Source organism: Clinocottus analis, unplaced genomic scaffold (assembly GCF_023055335.1).
Source record: "Clinocottus analis isolate CAN_PGR_092001 unplaced genomic scaffold, fCliAna1.0.p SCAF_6, whole genome shotgun sequence".
In the NCBI taxonomy this organism is placed as follows: Eukaryota; Metazoa; Chordata; class Actinopteri; order Perciformes; family Cottidae; genus Clinocottus; species Clinocottus analis.
In genome coordinates, this window is record NW_027176218.1 from 3,783,829 (window position 1) to 3,805,148 (window position 21,320).

The window sequence follows — 21,320 nt, forward strand, 5'->3', positions numbered from 1 at the left end:
AATATTTTTTATAGAGGCCGAATCAGAAGCCAGGCAGTAATAGGCAACATATTACGTTTCTCATTGTATATCTTTTGTAATTACCCCCATCTCCAACAAAGCACAGACTCATATCCGATACAATATTATAAAAAAACATACATAAAGTAATAGACAGAGTTATTATTGTAGTTTTTTGCAGGGCGAAGTGTAAACGCCACCCTCGCTACATGTGTGCTTGTCTGTGTGGCCTCGTTCTATGGAGTCGCTGCTGTAGCTATTGTTTTGATTAGGAAAATCATTAGTAAAGGTGCAGCTACGGATTACGTGACCTGAGGTTAGTTTTCGCTCGACTGTTTCACTGAATGCACGTTAAATGTTGAACTTTGTGACGTTTAAAATCGCACATTGACGACGTGACGCCAACTGAAGCGGAACGTCGGCTAGCCCGCAGCCTGCTAGCTGAGTGCTATAGCGCTAGCTAGCTAGCCAGCTAGCTTGGCACTTCGTTTTTTTTCTTCTTCGAATATGCTCGCGCTCGACCGTTGTTTCTAATAACGATAACTTAAATGTGCCTTTTGATTTATTAATTTTTAACCGTGAACAGCACAACATTCAGCGGCCATAAAGCAGTCGTCCGCGCAGCTGGAGACACCGCAGCTGTTATAGTTGACGTTAGCTCGTGTAAAGGTGACGCCAGCTGGTCGGTACAGTGGGAATGATGGATTGCATTGACGTCTCGTTGTTTTAAAGTCCATTTAATGTCACATACAAGTTGGTACTTTACATGTGTTTGTGTCCACTCAGTGGCCTGTGTTGCGAGCACACAGGAGCGTTATGCAGCGTTAGTACATGTTACAACCAACAAAGAACGATGAACGCTATCACCCATTTGGATATTTAGTGCTATTTAATATCTGTTTTCCGAGGTTGTTAACTAAAGAAGAAAAACACTTGGTTTAGCAGTACTTGGTTCTTTTTTAGTGAGGACTATTAAGGGTTTCCTATTTTGAAATCGACTGGTTTTAATTGCTATAAAACACATTAACGTTCGTCACATAGTTTCCCAAAATAAAGACACAAAGCTGTTTTAAGTTGTTGTTTTAGTGTCAACATATAACGCCACTGTGAATATGTTAAACTATGAAACAATGGTCGGGAACATTGTGTTGTCCAGGTAAAAAAAAAATCGATGCCATTGATGATTGAATCCTGCATTGTGCACTTTCACCCGGCAGATGGCGCTGTGGCATAGTTTTTTATTTGTTAGGGGTTGGAAAGCAAAACACCGGAAATACTATAGTGTGTGTTTTTTATTGTGAGTGTTTTAAGTTTTTATTTCACAGCTAGACTTGTTTTCTGAGGCTGGCTCAACGAAGCGTCACGGTACGGGTGACTAGTTATCTGTGACGTGAGCATTTAGAGCTAGGCGTTAAAAGTTGTCTCAAGGCTTCATAGCAGTGTTTGTAGGAAAACCTCTGCTTTGCTGTAGAAAGCAAACATATTCTCTTCCCTAAAGGGTATTTTTTGTGGGGGTGGGGGAAAACCAGCTAATTCCTGCATGAGCTTTTCCCACAGAACTCTGGCAGGGAGCAGAAACCGCATCCAGGATGCAGAGACTCACTTCCCACGTTGTGATTTAGAAGAGGTCGTGAGGTTAAGACACAAGGATGTTGTCTCTATTTTTAGAACTAAACCTGGGCGGTTAACCCACAAGTACTCTTTTGTCGGCATGCTTTTTTAATTTCTTTTGATTATTGTCAAAAATATTGTAATTTCAAGCTGAGATGTAAATGTTATTTTTGACTGTATATTTACTTTAAAGTTCAACCAGAAGTTTAGTTTAAAAAACAGATTGTTCTCCCAGTGAGCATGTGCCATTCTCTTGTATCTGATTAAGAGGCAGTTCCACCACACTACTTTCTCCTGTTAAAAATAGGCCAAATTAGCGTCTTTACGACTGTGATTGCTGTTATTTTTCTGCCCCTTCACTTGCTCAATAATGATTGATAGCATCGAGACATTTCTATTAGAGGAAATGGGGCCAGCCAAGAGGAGGTTTGGAGCCAATACCGGTGGGTGTGGGGGGTGTTTGCTGAACAAGGCGATAACATTGCAGAGGGAACAGTCTGCGCTCTATTTCCTGGCCGGGGCAGCATCCCTGGCGACAACGCCTCGGTCCAACTCTGGCTGAAAACATGCTTAACCCATCTTCACCAGGGCAGCAATATGTGCCCCCATTTTGCTTTGATCCCGCTCCCCCAGACAGCACAGGCTTCAACTTACCTAACCACTCACCCTTCCAGATCCTATATCAATACCAGGTTTGAGACGTTTTCCTATTCCAACACCCTCCCTCTTGTTTTCCTCTAGATCTCCCCCGCGGTCAGAGAAGTCATGGAGGAGCAGACGGGCTCTCCAGGAACCAATGCCGACAACAACAGCCAGAGAAATGGAGATGAGGTAAGAGCTCAACCCGCAGATATCAGGTGACATATTTTTCAGTTTTTCCCATTCAAACTCCAAGAATGTCCCGATGGGAGGGAGAAGGCGGGGGCTGGAGGGGTTCTACCTGAACCTTCAAAAACATATCTTTTTTTTTTCCCGTTAATCTTCGCAGAAGCCCCGACGTGGCAGCTGGACCAAGGGGAGGAAGAGGAAGAAGCCGATGAAGGATAGCAACGCACCCAAAGCCCCCCTGACGGGCTACGTCCGCTTCATGAACGACAGGCGGGAGCAGCTACGGGCCGAGCGTCCAGACGTGCCCTTTCCAGAGATCACCAGGATGCTGGGCAACGAGTGGAGCAAGCTGCCCCCCGAGGAGAAGCAGGTGGGTCGAGGAAGAGATTTCACACCGAGCGAACGGCCGTAAAAATCAAAGTTTTTTTTATCAGTTCGTGTGCCGCTCTGCTTAAGATCGCCTGCGAAAAAGCTTCCATTCATGTGGATTAGTGCAGGGGATGTCGCAATCCAATCTCAACTACAACAACACTGGATGTTGGAAGTGACACAGAAACACCACGGGCATGAAGCCAATTTATTTATGTAATCCGCGCCGAAGATACAATACAGTAAAGTTAATTCATGTATATCCGGCAAAGGAGGCATTAAATCACTTTTCAAGAGAGCGAGACAGGGACAAGGCCAACAAGATTAGATGTGAGTGGGTTTGCTGTGATATACTTATATACACCAACAACAAAAAGACATTATAGAACAGTTTGGATGTGGGCAGTTCTTTCCTTCATGCATTTTTCAGAGCTATTCAATTACCAAACATACACTTTGGATTGATTTATTTAGTAAGTTTAATGTACTTGAAGTGTGCCATGTATTGGATGACTCAGATCAAGAACTTGATCGGGACATCCCTAAGTAGTGCAAGAATAGGGAACCACTGGACCGTCCATTTTGGAAGAAAATCCACTAACTTTTCTATCAACAAGGTGGTTCATTTACAAAAAAAATATTTATTTTTTTTGCACACTACAAAATAAGTCCTATTTATATGATGATAATTAGTATTTCAATTCTGTCTTTTAGAAACTGGTGACCTTTTAAAAGTTAAAGTTATTCAGCGTGTATTTCATTGAACAAGTTGGTAAAGCCCCTCGAGCCCAGCTGCTAATATTCAAAGTTTTTTTTCTTTCTTTTCGTTTCTTTCCAGAGAAGATCTGAGAAATCTGGACATGTTTTGTTTTTAAATCCAAAGTCGGGCTTCAGCCCAGAGAGCTTTGCTTCTGATTTGTATCTCGCTTGTTGAGTTCAAAGCCGAGTCCGATACGCCGGCATCCCGGGATCAGGTCTTTGCATGAAGACGGTTCATCTCGTGTTTCCTCTAATTCACAAACTAATGATATGACAAGATCCCATTACGAGCCTCGAGCGAATGCCGGTTACGTAAATTGGACAATTACAGATTTTATTTTGTCTTTTTTTTTCGACGGGGAACTTAACTCGATTACAAATAATGACTCCCACTCGCCGTGCCATCTCACCCACGATCCTCCTTCGCCCTCCACCTCGATCTCACCTTTTTTTCTCTCTCTCTCTCTCTCTCTTAGAGGTACTTGGAGGAGGCGGAGCGAGACAAGGAGCGCTACATGCGCGAGCTGGAGAAGTACCAGAAGACGGAGGCCTACAAACATTTCACCCGGAAGGTCCAGGAGAAGCAGAAAGGCAAGCGGCACCGGGGAGGTGAGAGCCAGCCGGAAGATCAGATTCAGATCCAGCTACTAGGCCGCTGCTGTTTAAGTCAAAATACTTCAGATGTTTGCTGAGATTTGAACAGGGCCGATCAACACCAACACGAATCTGCGATGACACGATGCAACCAGCGGTCCGTTGAATTGTGCAGCCCTTTTTTTTCCCATTTGCCACACTAAAACCTCCCGCAGCGTTTAACTGCAGAGTTTTGATCGATCCCACGATTCGGCACCATTTTTTGCTTTTCATGCTCAGTCAATGGAAACGTGGCAAAAGGGAAAGAGGGGAAACGTTTCCAGCTCGTAATAGTTCAGGTTCAGCGTGAGTCCGGGGAGCCGTCGCCGTGCTCACACGACACATGGTCCGCATTATCTCGCGCTCCGCTGTTGCCTCAGTCTGGGTATCGGAAATGTTGACGACATCAACCGCTCTGCCTCATTTCAGTCGACTCACAAGAGATTTTTATGTATGTGTGTATATATATATATATATATATATTTATGATTTTATTGCTTTCACTCTATCAGTTCTGCTAAAGGCCCGTTGCGCCAGAGGAAACGTGAATCATCTGCTGTGCTCTTTCTTTTTTTCTTTCTCTTTCTTCTTTCCTTCCTTTCCAGATGTTGGGCACCAGGTAGCCAACGAGGCTCTTCACGAGGTCAGTAACTCTTTCCTGCCAATAATCGTTTCCCCCGAGAGGTAAATATCACGTTTGGTGACGTGATGAAGTTACGGCTTTGGCCGACGCCGACCAAATTTGGCGCATGACGATGTACTCGGTGAAACACTGCCATGAATTAATATTTCTGAAGTCATATCTGTGATAATAGTATATCTGTCTAACCCAGAGGTGTGGGCCCAAAGCCCAAAGATAACGAGTACGTGATTTTATAAAGCGTGCCACAAAGCAACACATTTCCTGAATCAATCAACTTTAACCTTTTGAAAACGTGTGCAAAAATCCTCCCGCTCCCATTTTAAGTCCCAGCATGCCCCATTCAGACACTATTTTGGCTTAAAATATGGAATTTTTCCATTTTTGAACCGAACAACAGTTTTTTTGACTGAAACTCATTCCTAACAGGCCAAGGCTTTGTTTTATTGTGTTTTTTGTTGCAGATTTTGATTGGTTAGGTCCTAATCTTTCCAAAAAGGTGTCTTATTGACCGCTCCAGGAGGCATTTTTGGGGAATCTGGCTCATATCACGCTGGTTGTTCATAGTTACGAACCAAATACCTTTTTCAAAGTGATTTTTTTTTTTGCAGATATACATTTCTTTCCCAAGACTTTGCTGAACAAATACATCCAATAAACACAAGATTGGTTCCACAGTATTTTAACGGGTTAACGCTATTTGTTGCCACCAAGCCGACCCAAAACAAAGGCGGTGGTGGACAGAAACAAAACGCTTGACAGATTCCCGTCGCTCGCTTTGAAAGCACGACATCTTTCACACCTCTTCACATGGTCGCAGCAGGAATGTAGCGACACGTTGGTGCTGTCAATGAATATTCTCGTAACAACGAGGAAGTGTTATATATATATAGATTTCAGCTTCACCAATCGGCTGATCCTCTCACTGCTGGCTTTCAAAGCGAGCGAAGGGAATAAAAAGACACCGAGCGTCTGACAAAACCGTCAGGAAAAAAAAGAACATGGCGCCCGGCCAGGATGCCTCAAAAACAGACAATCAAATACCTCAAACGGACAGCGTCCTCAAAATATCTGTGTGATATGCTTTACCCACGAGGATCGACTTTCAGAGACGTTATCTCAAAAGCGAACCTGTGCAATAACGTTTCCTTCACTGTGAGTTTGTGTCATCACGACTGCAGTCCGTTCGTGCTATTTTTTTATAAATGCTTATTGTTGCATCGCTAAAGCTGCATTAATCCGCTAACGCTGCTGTGTTCCTGCTCATAATCCAAACACTTGGCTCCTGCTAAGTGTGTAATTGATTTTTTTATGAACTCCTGCATGTGATTAAGAGGTTTGAGCCCGATAGCGTACTCCCCTAAAGGGGTTTACGGGGTCAAGGTGACTTTCACTGGAATCAGCATCCCCGTGGGAGGACCTCTAGATTTAAAGCTCTGCGTCAAATCTCATTCTTTCAAGAAAAGAGGAAGGATGAGGCATCGTTTTCAGAGGGAGAGTGAGAACCCCGCACCATATATTGTGCACAGTTTTTTTTGTTTTATTGCAAATCATTCCAGGGGCCTTTTGATTTCTGAGCAGCACTGTTGATGAGATTACTCCTCCCCCTCATTTCTTCATCCGTATCACTGTATTTCCCCGGCGGCCAGGTATGAAATCAATTACCCGCCCACCTTCCCCGCCGCGGCTCGATAAATGGCCCGGCTCTCTCGCCGTCATCCACATGTTTCCTCTGTTCAGCTCATCTTCCTTCCCTCTTTGCTGTCAACAGAAGGATGCAGAAGGGAAGGACCGGACCGTGTTCGACATCCCGATCTTCACCGAGGAGTTTCTCAATCACAGCAAAGGTAAAAAAATAAATAAATGAAAAAGAGCTTGAACACTGCAAAATACTTTGGCAGCCGGTGCTTTTTTTTAAAACCTCGCTTTCTCTAAGTGTTTTCTAAACGCACTCCTCAGCTACCTCCAAGAGAACATTGTTTTATAGTGCTCCGCCGTCCCAGAATAGTCGCCGCAAGTTCCTGCCCGAACTCGGCGGCGCCCTGAGCTTTAAAATAACGCGCCTCCTCGGAAGCGAATAAAAAATTAATGATGGCACCAAACCGCTGCGTCGTCTCCTCAGACCCCTCCTTCTTTATCGGCCGTCGTTTTAATTTTTATCTCTCACTGTGTGTGTGTGTGTGTGTGTCTCCCCTCAACAGCCCGCGAAGCGGAGATGCGGCAGCTGCGTAAGACCAACATGGAGTACGAGGAGCGCAACGCGGCGCTGCAGAAGCACGTGGAGAGCATGCGCGGGGCGGTGGAGCGGCTGGAGGGCGACGTGATGCAGGAGAGGGGACGCAACGGGCTGCTGCACCAACACCTGGAGACGCTGCGCCAGGCGCTCACCTCCAGCTTCTCCAGCGTGCCGCTGCCAGGTGAGAACCAACGCACACCTGGATTCAAACCAAGGAGTTTTGTTTTCACCCCCCTCAGCTGTTTTCACCTGTTGAGCTATGAGTGATGGTTTCTTCTTCTTCTTCTTCTTCTTCTTCTTCCGTACTCTTTGCGCCCGCAGCCAGCGGAGAGACGCCCACGCTCGACAGCATCGACTCCTACATGAAGAAGCTCCACAGCATCATCGTCGGAAGCCCCCAGGATAACGAGCATCTCATCAACACTGTGAGGGACGTGGTCAACCGCTTGGACAGGTGAGCGCCGCGGCGACCGGACGATTGTACCGCCATCGATTCATCTGATGACCTATTTTATTTTTTTTTGATTCATTGTCTCGTTACACAAGGAGGCCTTTTTTAAAAAAAGTCTGACTCGAATCAATTAGTCGAAAAGACGGACCGTTTCGCCTCGAGGTCCATTTATTAGCTGTTCTTAGAGCTTCTTTAATTGTTTCAGCTGTGAGTGAATGATGAGCGTGTCTTCTGCTGTCGTTGCTTTCGCCCCAGATAATTGGAGCGAGTCCCACCCATTTTTGACGGATGGAGAGTCCCGGCGCCGGTCGGCGGAGTCTGCGCCTTCGCCGGTGAATCTTCCCCATCGGTCTGTCGTCCCTATTTGATTTTAAAAAAAGCATCTTTTGTTACTCCTGCGAAGGTGATGTAGCGTCTCATATTTATTTATTATTGTTTTACATTAAAAAAAAAACCTCCTCTGTTCTCACTTAAATATAGCTGTAGTTTGTTTAGTAAAACACTCAAATGGTAGAACACGAAAGAGTTCGATGTCACTCGTTTGCTCCTGTTCTGTCTTCGCTGTCCATTTATAGCGAGATGCTTCCACGACGCTTCCTAAAGCGTTATCAAAGATGGTTTTTCCGATGAAAGAAAACTGTGTCTGTTGGTTTGTGTTCACTTCGTCCAGGAGTTCTGTTTAGCAGACTTTCTTTTTTTTTTTTTTTCATACTCTGTTGAAGAAAAACATGTGCCATTTATTGTTTGTTTTTTTGTTCCTGTGTGAAAAAAATTGTTTCTGTTTTCAATAAACGTATTTACATTTGCGCTGTGGGTTTGTCTGGATCGGTTCACGACGCGCTGGGAATACGATCGCTCTGAAATGAAAATCAATCGGCATCATTACAGGAATAGATTTCTTTAAATCTTATTCAGAAACTCTCAAAGTTTGTCTACATTACATAACAACGACAGTCATGTGTTTTTAAAAAAGATCTTTGATGGCGTGTCTAAAATGTTCCATATATACATCAAAGCTGGTTTAACTCTTCGCTGAACGAAATGCTGCATTCCTCTTTTATCAAACGGAGAGAACGATTGACTTTTTTTTTCTTCATTTTTTTGAAACAGCCCGGTTTTGAAGGCGACTGTCTCAAAAACAACTCGGAAGGCCAATCTGCTGCAATACGTCACTGTGTGGAAAAGCGCTTTGTCAGCGCCGAAGCCCATTTACTTCCAGTCGATGTGGAGTCAAGAGGATTTGGATCGGTGGAGTCAGTAGAGAAAGAGAGACAGAGAGAGAGAGAGAGAGAGAGAGACCCAAATGACTTTGCACTCTGTGGCTTGTTCACAGCTTTGAGAAACAATAACCTACTGTAAGTAGTGAGAGGATTTTCCCACTCGTAGCCTTAAACGGGGAATAAAACGGCCTTAAGTGACTTCCATAAATCCGATTTATTTGGGAAATTAAACATGAATTCTCCTGTTTGTTTAATCATCAGCTGGCCAATTATCTTGGAGGGAGGGGCGGGGGGAAATGCAAAAGTTACTAACGCGGTACTGTATTTTTTTTTTTTTTTTTGGGACTACGATATTATGAGCCCTTCCTGTTTCCTTCTTTGCCAGCTGAGACTTCCTGTCCACAATGGCTGCATGTGCTCAAGCCGACAATGTCCCGAACAGATGTTCAGTTCCCACAGGAGAGCGTGCACACAATCGCTGACTCCTATGATACGTAATATATATATACACACACACACACACACACATTGTCGTGGACCCGTGTTCGTGGTTTGTGTGCGCGGTGCAAAGGTCAAAGGTCGAGATCATCAGAGCCAAGTGATGCGGCGCGGAGAGGACTTTGGCAATTTTACAGTTTGTTATGAACGTTTGACATTTTACAACCTGGAAGCTGATCAAATGCCGGCTTGCTTTGGTCCTAATATACTTTTACAATCAAAAGGAAAAAGAGTAAAAACCAAACGACAGCGTGCGGATGATCCCCGCCACCTCGCCGTAGCGGTTGCTACAGCTAAATGTAAAACGGCTCCTCCGGGGGCTGCTGGATGAGCTGGAGGACGTTCCTCTGTGACCGTGTGAGACACGCTCCACCTTATTAGAGTTGTTTACCTTCTACTTGCTGGGATCATCATCTTTCACATGCTAACCGCTTGGTGTGTGTGTGTGTGTGTGTGTGTGTGTAGTCGACCCCAAAGCTCATTTGTATAACGAGCTTAGCTACAGCGTCTTTTATTTGATTTCTTTGCTTTGATGTTGCCCCAAAGCTGTGAAAAAACAACACGGAAAGGAGGAGAAGGGGGGGGAGGAGGGGGATAAATGATGAAGAGTATTATCTCATACCTTATTATCCTGTTTTACCTTGAGTTTTAGTCTTGACTTTGACCTCTTTCACCCAGCTTCAAGCAGCTAATCCGTCTCTTTAAAACGTGACAGAAGTGTCGGAGGCGGTGTGGCTGTATGCCCCGCCCCCGCTCCCTTCGTGGTGCCCTCATGATAGACCTGTGGAAAGGCCCACCTCAGCACGGGCCAGGTCTGCATCCTTGGCCCTGGCTTCCTGCCCCGTGGAGAGAGAGAGAGAGAGAGAGAGAGAGAGAGAGAGAGAGAGAGGAGCCCAGATCATCCTGGACCAGAGCAGTGGAGGGAGTGACTCAGAGCGGAGGGGATGACTCAGGCGTCATGCGCTGAAGTTGGCGCTCAGCGGCCTCGATGTCTAGAACGGTTTGAGTGAGCACCATCACACGCACTTATACGGTCAAAATGAGCCACCTCCTGCTAGTCAGGGGCCGGCTTTGTCTTGATTGCGTGGGCTATTTATGGAAACGTGCTTTACCATCAGTAAGACAACACAGGGATTTATTTTTGTACGTTTTCTGAAGACCAAAAATAAAATCCCCTCTTATTTTTGATCAATAGAGTAATGCCTTCAGAGAGTCTGAGCCGGGGACTCGACTGTCCACACTGACACTTTTCCGTGTACTTCTTCGGTACCATTTGGAAACCATTTGGATCATCTATTATTCAAATTCATACTGTATCATCTGAGCGTTCCTCTTCAAACAGACCCAGCGTTCAGTCTGTGTGATGTCTCACTTGAGTTTCCCCCAAACAGGACCCGAGAGATTTCCGGAGCTCACCAGAATTTAAGGCGACAAGCTTTTTTGGAAACCCCTGATGGAAAGGTCAGTTCACTTGATAAAGTTTGTGGCCTTTAATCCGCGCGTCCCAATCTGTGAAGTCCCTCCAGATAAAAGGTTGCCACCGACCGACCGGGCTCGTTATGCCCTCTGAGGCATCGTCTGTTTTTCCTTTCCGGGACATTAAGGTCAGATATTACGTCACGGTACTGAAGCGGGACAGACACTTGATATCGAAAAAAAAAGACTTAACCCATCTTCTGATATAATATCTCCCAAATGTCGCTTCAATGGCAGTGTTTGCCCCAACATGTCTGGAGGAAACGAGTTCTTCTGAAAGTAAAGGGATTTGACAGGAGACCGATATCCCTCCAGCTCGAAAAGAGGAGATCGCGAGTTTCTCTGAAGCACAATCGGAGCAAAGCATGTTGGGACGACAGCGGGCAAACTATTCTGTAACACATAGAAGTTTTTTTGTCTGTAGATTGGGACTCAAGCTCCCGTTGAGGGGGCGGGGGGAGGATGTTTCATCTTCCCTGAAGTATTTTTTGTCTCATTTTTTTCTCCATCATCAGTGACAGTGTCCTCGTGTTCAACTCTGCTGCTGACGTGAGTCACTTCAACCGTCGGATCCAGTCGACCCTTTACTCACAACGCTCTCTTTCACTTTTTCAGATTTTGTATGCTGATGCAACCCTTTTGGATTAGACTGACCGTGATGCTATAACAGTGTTATAACATGTTGGTTTTTTCCTCAAGCTGTTGGATATTGAGCCAAAAAAACGTGACAAATGTGATGCTTTGACTGAATTAGATCGCATATTGACTTACTTAATCGATTTATCATCCAGTTATTTGAAAAAGCTGCCTGCAAAAAGTCCTTCTGATCTCTAAAGACAAGCATGGCCCTCTCCTGCAGGTGGGTGATGCAGGCAACTTGCATTAAACTCAGAAAAGTGTGTTTATATAATGCCTGTCCAACTATTTATTCAGCTTCAGAATGAGGGAATTAGTAAAAAAAAAAAAAAAGTGGAAAATGCGAGTTATACTTCCTTTTTCTTGATCCATCATCCCTCCCAGCTCTGGAAAATCCTTGGCCTCAGTGCCCTGTATACTGGGGCATGGAGGAGGAAGAGGAGGAGGAGGAGGAGGAGGAGGAGGAGGAGGAGGAGGAGGAGGAGGAGGAGGAGGAGGAGGAGGAGGAAACAATGCTTGGAATGTGAAGAAAAAAAAACTTGAGTCATTCCCACATGTCAGCCTCTTTAGCTCCTCCTCCTCTTCTCCCCAAATGCCTTCAGGTTCTCCTCGAAGGCTCTTTTTTTTCCTCCAAGTTCTAAAGATGTACTTATATATTTTTTATGTTTATATTTACTTGGCTTTTAAGTATGATTTGTATATTTACAACAGCCCTGGAAGGCAGGATGAGAGGAGGGGATTTCCTCACCAGAGGTCGTTATCCCTCATGAGAAGCATGATGTCAGTGAGATAATACACTGACCGCTCTCAACGCTTTCCAATAACTCAATAAAATGCAAACACTCACTGCGGCTTTGTGCTGCACACATCTGTTTGTTTCTTTCGGGCGGCAGCTGTCTCTCCGTACAAACATGGTTTGATTAACTACTTGAACTCCCTTTTGCTCTGGAGTGTGGTCTCATAATTTAACATGAGGGAATGTGTTTTGTTCTTTCCAGAAACATGTGATGAACAAATGTCACAGCAACACAAAGCAACCCAATAATATAACAGTAATTATATGATGTGGGCTATAATGCAGTTAAAGTTAAAGTATTATCAGCGAAAAAAGCACTTTATTCATCGAGTACTTGTCATTTAGGCTTGTCAGAATGGACACGGTGTTATTTACATGATGTTTCAGGTTATTTATATTATGAATTATTATACTATAGTTATTACTGACACATTCTAAAGACTGTATAGCTGGCCATGATGAAGCTAACTTTACCCACTACACTGACTTTTGTGTTTATATTTCTCGCACATTTGATGTGTTGTGCACGTTTATCTGCAAAATAGCTTTTAAAATGCTAATGCTGTTGGGTGGAGACGTAAAGCACAAGCACTTAAAACCTGCACTTAAAGTCAAAGTTGCCCAATTAACTGGGCAATGAACACTTAAACGTGTCTAACCCAGAGTCCTTGGCAACATCTGTATGAAGATACTTGACATTATATGAGCCGATCACCTTTTTAAGAACCCAAAGAAGACAAATGTGAAACGCTAATATCATGAGCTGAATGAATGCACATTAAATATATTAATTGGACATGACATAACACAAGAGTTAGGTAAGGCAACTTTAAATGAGTTAAATAGTCAGATTCAAAGCAGTGATTATGACGATTTATTGTCTCTTTATGTCCTCTTGTGCAGTTATTTTGTTCCCCTGTTTAAAGTTATTATTATTATAACCAACCAATTAAAAAGTGTAATAACAACATTGTGAGCAACTGCAGAAGAAAACGTTTCCTGGGTTATGTTATTGCAAACATCATGAAGTGACAAAACACACGTTCACAGTATTCTTATTCTTATGACAAAATGCAGAACAAACACGTTGCACGTCTCTGGATCCTGATTTCCACAGCGGAGGCGGTTTGCTTGTGCTTTGTAATTGCGCGTTCACGCGGTTCTCCTGGCCTGCCCAGTATCCCAGTGCGCTCGTGCCCGATGCAGGCTGGTGGAAAAAACTGCAGCGGCTGTTACCGGGAGCCACGCAGAGAAATCTCACTGGCACTGTGGCAGGAGTTAAGCTACGAACACACACACAAACACACACACACACGGATTTGTTGTTCTTCCTGCCGAGGACGACGTTGTCAAAACCGGGATTTATGGCCGCCAAGAAGTGCTCGTGTCCGCGTGGAGATATTCGGCGTCTGAAAGGTGAGGAAAAGTTAGCGACGTTTCTTTCTTTCTTTTTTTCTTTCCCCTCTAAATTGAAAGTGTCTCAACCACAAGTCTCGTCAGTTCCCTTCGGCTGCCAAGTTCCAGTTTCGTATAGCGGGGGGAAGAAATGTCGTGCTCAAATACAAGGAGTGTAGGTGTGTGTGTGTGTGTGTGTGTGTGTGTGTGTGTGTGTGAAGGGGGGGCTCGGTGTGTTCAAGTGGTCGAGGCTGCTCGTGTGTGTGTGTGTGTGTGTGGAGCTTTGCTTTAAAAGTTAGTTTCTGCATACACCTGGTTTTGTTAAAAAAAAAAAAAAAGGAGCTCGTCGCCAAAAGGCAACTTCTCTGTTTACGAACCGGGGCAGCGCAGCAGGGCGGCGTTTAGCTTCCCGCTGCTTCCCGAGCGAACAGAGGGGGGTGTGGAGGGGTGGAGGTACCACCACGTCTCGTTTCAGAGAGGAGACCCAGTGGGAGAGATATTTTGTTGTTTCTCGGGAGCGCTTCCAGCCGGTCCCGAACAGCACAGTGAGGATGATGATGAGGGACGAGTGCAAAGAGACGAAGATGTTGCTACAATGTTGCCGCTCTTGGACTTGCAGAACGGACACGGTCGCTCGCGCACCATGTTATCTATCAACAACTACACACTGATTTAAAAAAGGGACATTTCACCCCCACCTCCAGCCCCCACCTCTCCTAATGTACCTGTAACAGGTGTAGGGTGTCACACTGTCGTGTAACCCTTTTTCATTGGACACCAACCTGTGTGGTTCCTGACATGCTGTCCTTTTTTTCTTTTTTTTTTTTTTACAAAAACAAAAAACAACATTATTGCCCTAAAGATAAGACTTTAGAGCTCTTCAGATGCATGTGTGCAACATTACATACATGATATGTATGTATGTACGAAGAGCTACGTGAAACCAGAATCAAATTTCATGGCCAATAAAGCTGATTCTGATTGCGTACTCTGGAAATCAAAAGGGACACACACAGTATGGCAGTATATGCACTGTGTTTATTCTCCACTAAAGTAGAGATCAAGCACGCAAGCTCTGACAAGTGACGGCAGAAGCTGAAATATTTATTGCAGGTGTGTAAATGAGCAAATCGGAGGTTGTAGTTTTTTTTTGGTAAGGTGTTATTCTACAGATCTGTGGTCTCGGGTGAGTTCTGCGCCGTCTGGAGACGTTTTTGATCCGGCAGACAAGCTGCCGAAGGTTTTGTTTTTATTTAGAGTGAATCGTAACGTATGTTAGTCTGATTGATGAGGAGATGTGGTCTCATCAAAAACACAATTCCAGGTTTTGGATTGTAGGAGGTTGCCCATGAACGGCGTTTAAAATTTTATTTTTCGTTGTTCACAAGAGGTTTGGGAAGAAATGTATGTTTTGAAGTCGGGGAGGAGAGTACGGGGATGTAAGGAAACTTGTTCAAAACCCAAAAGGTGATTATTTGCCATCATGTATCTCAAAGAAAAGCAGCACATTCCTACATTTGAAAACAGTGGAATCGGTCAATAATATTAAAACATAAAAGAACGTTATCAAATAGGAAATAAGTTGCTGACTCATTTTTGTGTCAGTTGATGAGCCTAAACAATGAATTGACTTCATGTTGCTCATGTCCATAGTTTCAAAAGACAAGGTCTGATCAGCGTTAGGGAGGATAAACAAAACGACAGCATCGCACTCCAAAAAATCCATTCCAGTCAAATCCTAGTTGCCGGAATCGTTTTCTTCTTCATGCAACAACGAGAACGACAAAACCCTCCTGTTTGAGCGAAGAATGTGTTTGTGAAAGTGAAACATTCTCCAGTTCCAGTGTCACAAGTTCAGGCCAGTGAAAGTCTCTCCAAACCTCCGCCCAGCCAGAAACACACTGGGGCTGTTGATAAATGAGATCTCGGTTTCTTGTTTTTGCTCGCTCTTGTTTGGATTACCGCTCGTCACGAGTCCAACCGCGTCGGCAAAGACGGGCGTCCGCCGTTGTTGCTGCTGCTTCTTCGCCCTGTTCGCGGTGGACGGTCGGGGGTTGGATGGAGAGGGGGTGGGGTGGGGGTGATGGAGTCGGATTTTCAGAGATTTTCATGTTTGGCCTTCTGATAAGTGTCCCTGAAATACGTCGGACCAATATTTGTTTCCCTACACTTCTGAATTGTGAACATACCTGAGATTCTTTGTGTGTTTTGTGGCGATCTTGATGTTTCTGTTTCACCGGGCTGCAAGAGGACATATCTGTGTGTGTGTGTGTGTGTGTGTGTGTCACACTGTCTTTGGCTGATAGATGGAAAGTCAGACAGTTGAGGGATATACACTCAGAACATTTCATGCTCAACAGTCTCAAGTATTTCATTCACCTTCGTAGACGTCCATCTCTTGCATTGATCTGTGTTATTACAACGGTGTGAATGCGACATGAATTACCTTCTTTCTTTTTTTTTCCCTCCATGACAATAGGCGCTTTTTTTTATTCAGTTGGAACAGGAAGGTCGTGGATGACTCACCGGCCTGCAGGCATTATCATGAAATGACTGTGCAGAGAGACGAGCGGAATCGGGTGCCCTCACATCGTGAACAGGAATGAAAGTTGTTTCTGTTTGCCGGAGAGATCAATGGCTCCACCTGAACTGAAGCTTATCGCTGTTTGTTCATCAAATAGGTGTCCATGTGCGCAGGAAGCAGACGCCACTTAGCAATAAAACAAATTAGCACCCTTGAATTTTGAGTGAGAAAGCAGGAACGCTCTGGTTGTTCGCCTCCGTACAACAGAAACATAAAATAGTTCCAATGCACTAACCAGCTTAATGGGCTTGTGTTGTATCTTTTAAACATGGTGAAGGGAAATTAATACCACATGCTGTTATCATTTTGGAATTAAAATAAGGCATGTTATGAGTTGATTTGACTGGAATAAGACAGTTGGTACATAAGGGTGCTTTTTAAATCTGTACTTTTCTTTATATATCAAGCCCTGGATTTTGAGTTAGCATTGTTTTATGTTTGTTTTCCTGAGGCAGAACAGTATTTTGAGAGGAAACTATTGAATTATGTATGAGTGCAAACTTTGGTCAACTTCAAAGACGTGGAATTATGCACAGTCTTTCTGCAGCGATTTGCATTCAAGTTTTCCCGACTGGCTTTTTTTTTTTTTTTTAACGTACCCTTCTTCTCAGCCCCGCCCCCTCAAACACAGACCGGCCGATCTCAGCGTAGCATCGGCCAGCTCTGGCCTGTGTCCGACAACTACAACCTTCACAGGAACCGTGTTGTTCCTTCATAACGCAGAATAACGGGTCGCTTCTTGGCTGACAGTGTGCATGTGTGTGTGTGTGTGCATGTGGGCTCCCAAACAGATCTGTGAAGGACGTGCCATGTGACACCATGACCCACGGCCTCTTGACCTGAGCCAGGGCTTGAGCTAGGTAACAGGTGTGACCCAGAGGTCAGGGAGCAAACACACACACACACTCAAAGAGAGGGCCAGTTGTAATCCAGCAGCAGTGTTACTCACACCAGATGCAAATCGTATTATTGTAGTTTGGAAATTATATTCATTTTTACAGTGATATGTGTGCATATCTTTTCACAAATCTCTTCACTCAAGGCTGTGACCTCAGCATACAAATGTGATTCGTGACCCATAATAACCACTTCTCTGTGTGATACCGTCGGAAAATGCTGCCTCTCGACTGGCGTGTCTCCTTCTCTGAAGTGTCTTTGAACGAGTCACTAAATACATCCTCTGCTGTTCAGTCGCGTTATCTGAACTCTGACCCACCTGTGGAGAGTCAAATAGCAATATCTTCATGGAGAAAAATGGATTATCGCATATTCATGTGAAAGTGAGGCCTCCGGCAGGAAACTATTCATATATATTTCAATATCCAGCTCTCGGTTGGCCCTTTTACACATGAATAAATGATCAATATGAATAGAAATCTTGCTCCGAAACACTCGACAGCCGACCGGAAATGTTGCCCTTGCTGAATAAGAATACAAAATGTATATTTAGAGAGATTGAAAATATGCATCGCGGTCCAAAGTTCAGCGTAACGCAGACATTATTTTACATCTCCGAAGCAAGGTCTTCAACTCCCGATAAAGTTTTTCGCCTCGCTCCAGTGGTTTTATCTCCAAATGTCACATTCTTTGTGAAAAACAACATCGTTCCCCTTTTATACCGGTAAAGATTTGGCCGTGCTGTTGACCCTTATAATAAAACACTCGAGAAGGTCAGTGGAGCCTGATAAAGTGCAATTTGGGCTGGAAGCCGTGTCTGCAAACTTCAGCCCTGTCTGCAGTCGCGGGCAGCAGAGCTGGAGCTGCACCGAGTGTTTTTGTTTTGGCTCTTCCAGTCTTGATATAATTCGTGTTGGCAGCTACAGGTCCTGGCTTATACCGAGCGCGTTTTGCAGCTATCAGGCAATAACATGGCACCCTACCAAAAAGCCAGTGCAGTGCCATCCTGAGTCATCCGGGTGGTGAGATGTCAGAACAAATCAGAGTGATCCTCTGGACTCCAGAAAAGAAGTCTTAAACCATGTTTCAGATCCTCATCCGGTCGGTTACCGATTGCAGATTTTAGTTTTGATGACCTGTTTCTTTTATCTTTTTATGAATCTGAAGTTTTATTATTAAATTGATGCACAATCATATCAGATGAAGTGACGCTTGTTACGTGTCACCAGTGCTGTGCCGGGTCAGCCAAGTGTCATCAGGCATGTGAGTCATTTTTTTAATTTTTTTTTGTATCGGTCTTCGATTGGTGGCCTGCTGCAAGATGGCGGATGATAGAGGAGCAGATTGCAGTGTCATTTTATATCAAGCCAGAAGGCATCTCCTCCTGTCGGGGTGTTTGATCGATGAGACGGGAACAATCATCGCCGTCACACCAACAACCTTGAGTGTGTCGTGCTTGTGTGTCTGCTGTGTGTGTCTGTGTGACTATTTGTGTGCAAAGTTTTGTTCCCGTAGTTTGCATGTTTCCACTTAATTCGCAGAATTTAATCCCCAGAGTTGCTTTAAATGTGGACAGTTGACTATGAGGAGTTAGTTTTTGTTTAGTTTTTTTGGGGATCTCCTCTGTAGGAGAAATTAATTATTGATCAACTTAACAGTTTCATTCAGCAGATGATTTGCACATATTAATCCCTGCAATCTATGTTTTCTATCAAGTGCTTCAAGAGGGCAAACAGTGTAAAACATTTCTGTTTCACATAAGGGAATGTTGACTTTTGCAATTATCTGGGAAACTCAAGGATGGGGCTTTGCCGATAAGCTATTAGCCAAGGTGTTGACCTTGAAAATGAGCTTGTCTAAGGAGCTATTACCTGAGTTGAGGTAATTATTTCGTGAGGCTGCATATATCAACTGTCAAATGAATCAAAAGGCACATCAGCCTGCAGCGGGGATGCTCACATGTAGCCTTGAGACAAGTTTATCATCATTGGCGTCTAAAAACAAACACTTCTCTCAGTTTGTCATTAATAAAGTTAGAGTGCATTAACAGCCCTTTTGCTGTGCATACAAATGAGCACCATTATCTCAGAGGGTGACCTTACTGACTCAGCGCTGGCTCAATGCTACACGCTGCTGCTCAACCCTTGTCAATCTTTGTCCTTTCACCAAAAGCGTGTGATTTACAAGTGTCTCTCCTCCTCGCGGGGGCAGGCAGAGTTCAGCCATTCAGCATATCCTAAAACCGACTTAATGGTCTGAAGCCGTCGGAGTCTGTGATTTAATGGCGTCAGATATTCTCTCCTTTTTGAACTCCAAACAAGTGGATGTCGGCGAGGCTGCTCCGACCCTCGTCGCCATCGCCCTGTGGGGTCCCGTGAAACAAAGGCTGAGCCACAGCCGGCGGCGATGTGAGGTCCTTTTTTTTTGTTGTTTGACGTCTTCCAGGGCCTCTCACCTGTCTCCCCCCCGCTTGTAAAAAGCACTGCGGTGTCTCGTTAACGTCTGTTTAATAGCTGATGGATGAGGGTCGTGTCAGACGTTGCACTGGCTGTTGCTTTTGGCCGTCGGTGGCGGAGCCTAATGGATGAGAACGTGCCGGCCCGGAGAACGAACACTCGGACATTTTTTTTGATGTTAATGACCTCCAATGTCTCCCAACCCCAAAGGATTTCACCCTGGCTCGCAGACCGTGGATTTAACACCACTTGGGTTCAGTTTTAAGAGAGAAATCGTGAAGCCTCGCCCATCGGCAAAGTCGACTCACTCATTTTATTCAAACTTTTCACGTAACGGTATTACTTATAACGGCCTCGACAAAATGAGCGCGCGCGGTGGTTCGCGCTCTGCAAAAGGCTTCACTCTGGCCTCAAGTAGACTCTCTGACCCCGAAACCAAACGCTTCATTTGGAGATTCCTTAAAGGGTCCGTTCCAGCTGCGTTGCATTCCAGGCTTCATATGTTCTGTTATTTCCCAGAGCGGGAGGACGGGGATAATGAGTGATGTGGTGGCTGTGCAGCTTCTTCCTCAGTTAACCTCCCGCCGAGCTAAAGCATCTGGGATATGTTTTTAAAAAAAAAAAAAATGTATTATTGCCTTGGCTTTCAACTACCACAGGCTAACGTTGGCATATTTATTGAATACATTTTTTTTTTGTTCCAGGTAATGATTTTAACTGCAAAACGTATACAAATATAATACATATAGAATATATGGTCTTGATTGTTTCATGTTTTGCAAATGACCGTGGTTTAAGAGGGATAATGCTCATTGAGGTGTCCATTATTATGAGAAATGAATGCTTTTCGCTCAGGGCTATTCATCACATTATCATGACTCAGCTGTAATGTAATGCTTGTTTGTTAGAAGACAGGAGACACATGTGGCCGTTGAGTCACAGCATAGTGGCGAAAACTATATCAAGTTAAGGTATCTGGTCTACTGTTTTCACATATTTGTGGTTCCCCAAAAGTCCCAAATCAATAGCAAGGAATGTGTCATGCGATAATGACCATGTGGCCTAAATTTTCTACCGTTACATTTCTTATCTTTGAAGGAACTTTGAGAACATTCTTTACCATTTTACTCTGAATACTCACCAGATTAATCTGTGCTCTCTTTATTACCATTTAATGTGGAACCTGTGCCTGAATAAATGACTCTTTCTTTTGCAATCCTAGCTCCCAATACATCCCTCAGTCTGAGAACGAACACAACTTGCATCCCGAGGCCGGAACGAGAGATGTCCAATATAGACCAGACAATGTGGTGGGAGATCAAAATTGATAAATCTGGTTTCTAATTTCGTTTAGAGGCAAAAAAACAAACAAACCCACAGTTCTGCATTTCTGGCGATTTTTAAATCTTATGGTGGATGGATCGCAAATAACGTGAAATGCACTGTAGACGTTGTGAATAAAGACAAACAAGCTAAAAATGTCTCTCAAATCTTGGCTGCAATGAAGTTGTAAATACATTTCTGAAATGCCAGTGGTTCAGTCGTGTCTGAGATTTAGATGAGAGATTTAAGAGAACAAAACAAACAGTTTTGAACCCCATATATAGGCGGATAACCCTCAATTGAAGAATCTGCGGTGATCTATCTACACAAGTATTTGTTTGAGTCTGGACAAAGCCTTTGTGATTGGTTGGTGGAGGCCAACGCGCTTCTGGCTCGCTCACATGTGTGTCGAGAGCACAGAGCACTTGCTTTTGGCCAAGTTCTGACCTCACTAACTCTTGTTGACTCAGCCGGCATCTTAAAATAACACGCTGCGTGTTGTGCGGAAATCT

The 21,320-nt window shown here is 44.2% G+C and overlaps 2 protein-coding genes across 7 annotated transcripts in view; both read left to right on the top strand.

Moving 5' to 3' along the window:
- Positions 1-229: 229 nt before the first annotated feature.
- hmg20a (high mobility group 20A) lies at positions 230-8,333 on the top strand. 5 transcript variants are annotated; one of them, XM_068603768.1, is made up of 10 exons: positions 267-316; positions 1,558-1,635; positions 2,353-2,442; positions 2,600-2,809; positions 4,044-4,176; positions 4,806-4,843; positions 6,612-6,687; positions 7,042-7,257; positions 7,398-7,530; positions 7,783-8,333. In XM_068603768.1, the coding sequence occupies exons 3-10, from the start codon at positions 2,377-2,379 to the stop codon at positions 7,784-7,786; spliced, it is 876 nt and encodes a 291-aa protein (XP_068459869.1). In that variant the 5' UTR covers positions 267-316; positions 1,558-1,635; positions 2,353-2,376; the 3' UTR covers positions 7,787-8,333. The 5 variants fall into 5 exon arrangements, with proteins under 5 accessions (XP_068459867.1, XP_068459868.1, XP_068459869.1 ...); XM_068603766.1 differs by lacking the exon at positions 1,558-1,635 and having other exon boundaries at positions 230-316; XM_068603769.1 differs by lacking the exons at positions 267-316; positions 1,558-1,635 and adding an exon at positions 462-669.
- Positions 8,334-13,402: 5,069 nt separating this feature from the next.
- Positions 13,403-21,320, top strand: part of peak1 (pseudopodium-enriched atypical kinase 1) — a 90,646-nt gene continuing 82,728 nt past the window's right edge. For both annotated transcript variants that reach the window (XM_068602850.1, XM_068602851.1), the window contains exon 1: positions 13,403-13,569. The gene's annotated coding sequence lies outside the window, so the exon portion shown is untranslated. The remainder of the gene's footprint in view (positions 13,570-21,320) is intronic.

Excerpts from the sequence above, each read along its gene's own strand:
- hmg20a (XM_068603766.1), top strand. The coding sequence starts at position 2,377 with ATGGAGGAGCAGACGGGCTCTCCAGGAACCAATGCCGACAACAACAGC. Across the intron at positions 6,688-7,041 it reads GTTTCTCAATCACAGCAAAG|CCCGCGAAGCGGAGATGCGG; the intron begins GTAAAAAAATAA and ends TCCCCTCAACAG. Across the intron at positions 7,258-7,397 it reads CTCCAGCGTGCCGCTGCCAG|CCAGCGGAGAGACGCCCACG; the intron begins GTGAGAACCAAC and ends TTGCGCCCGCAG.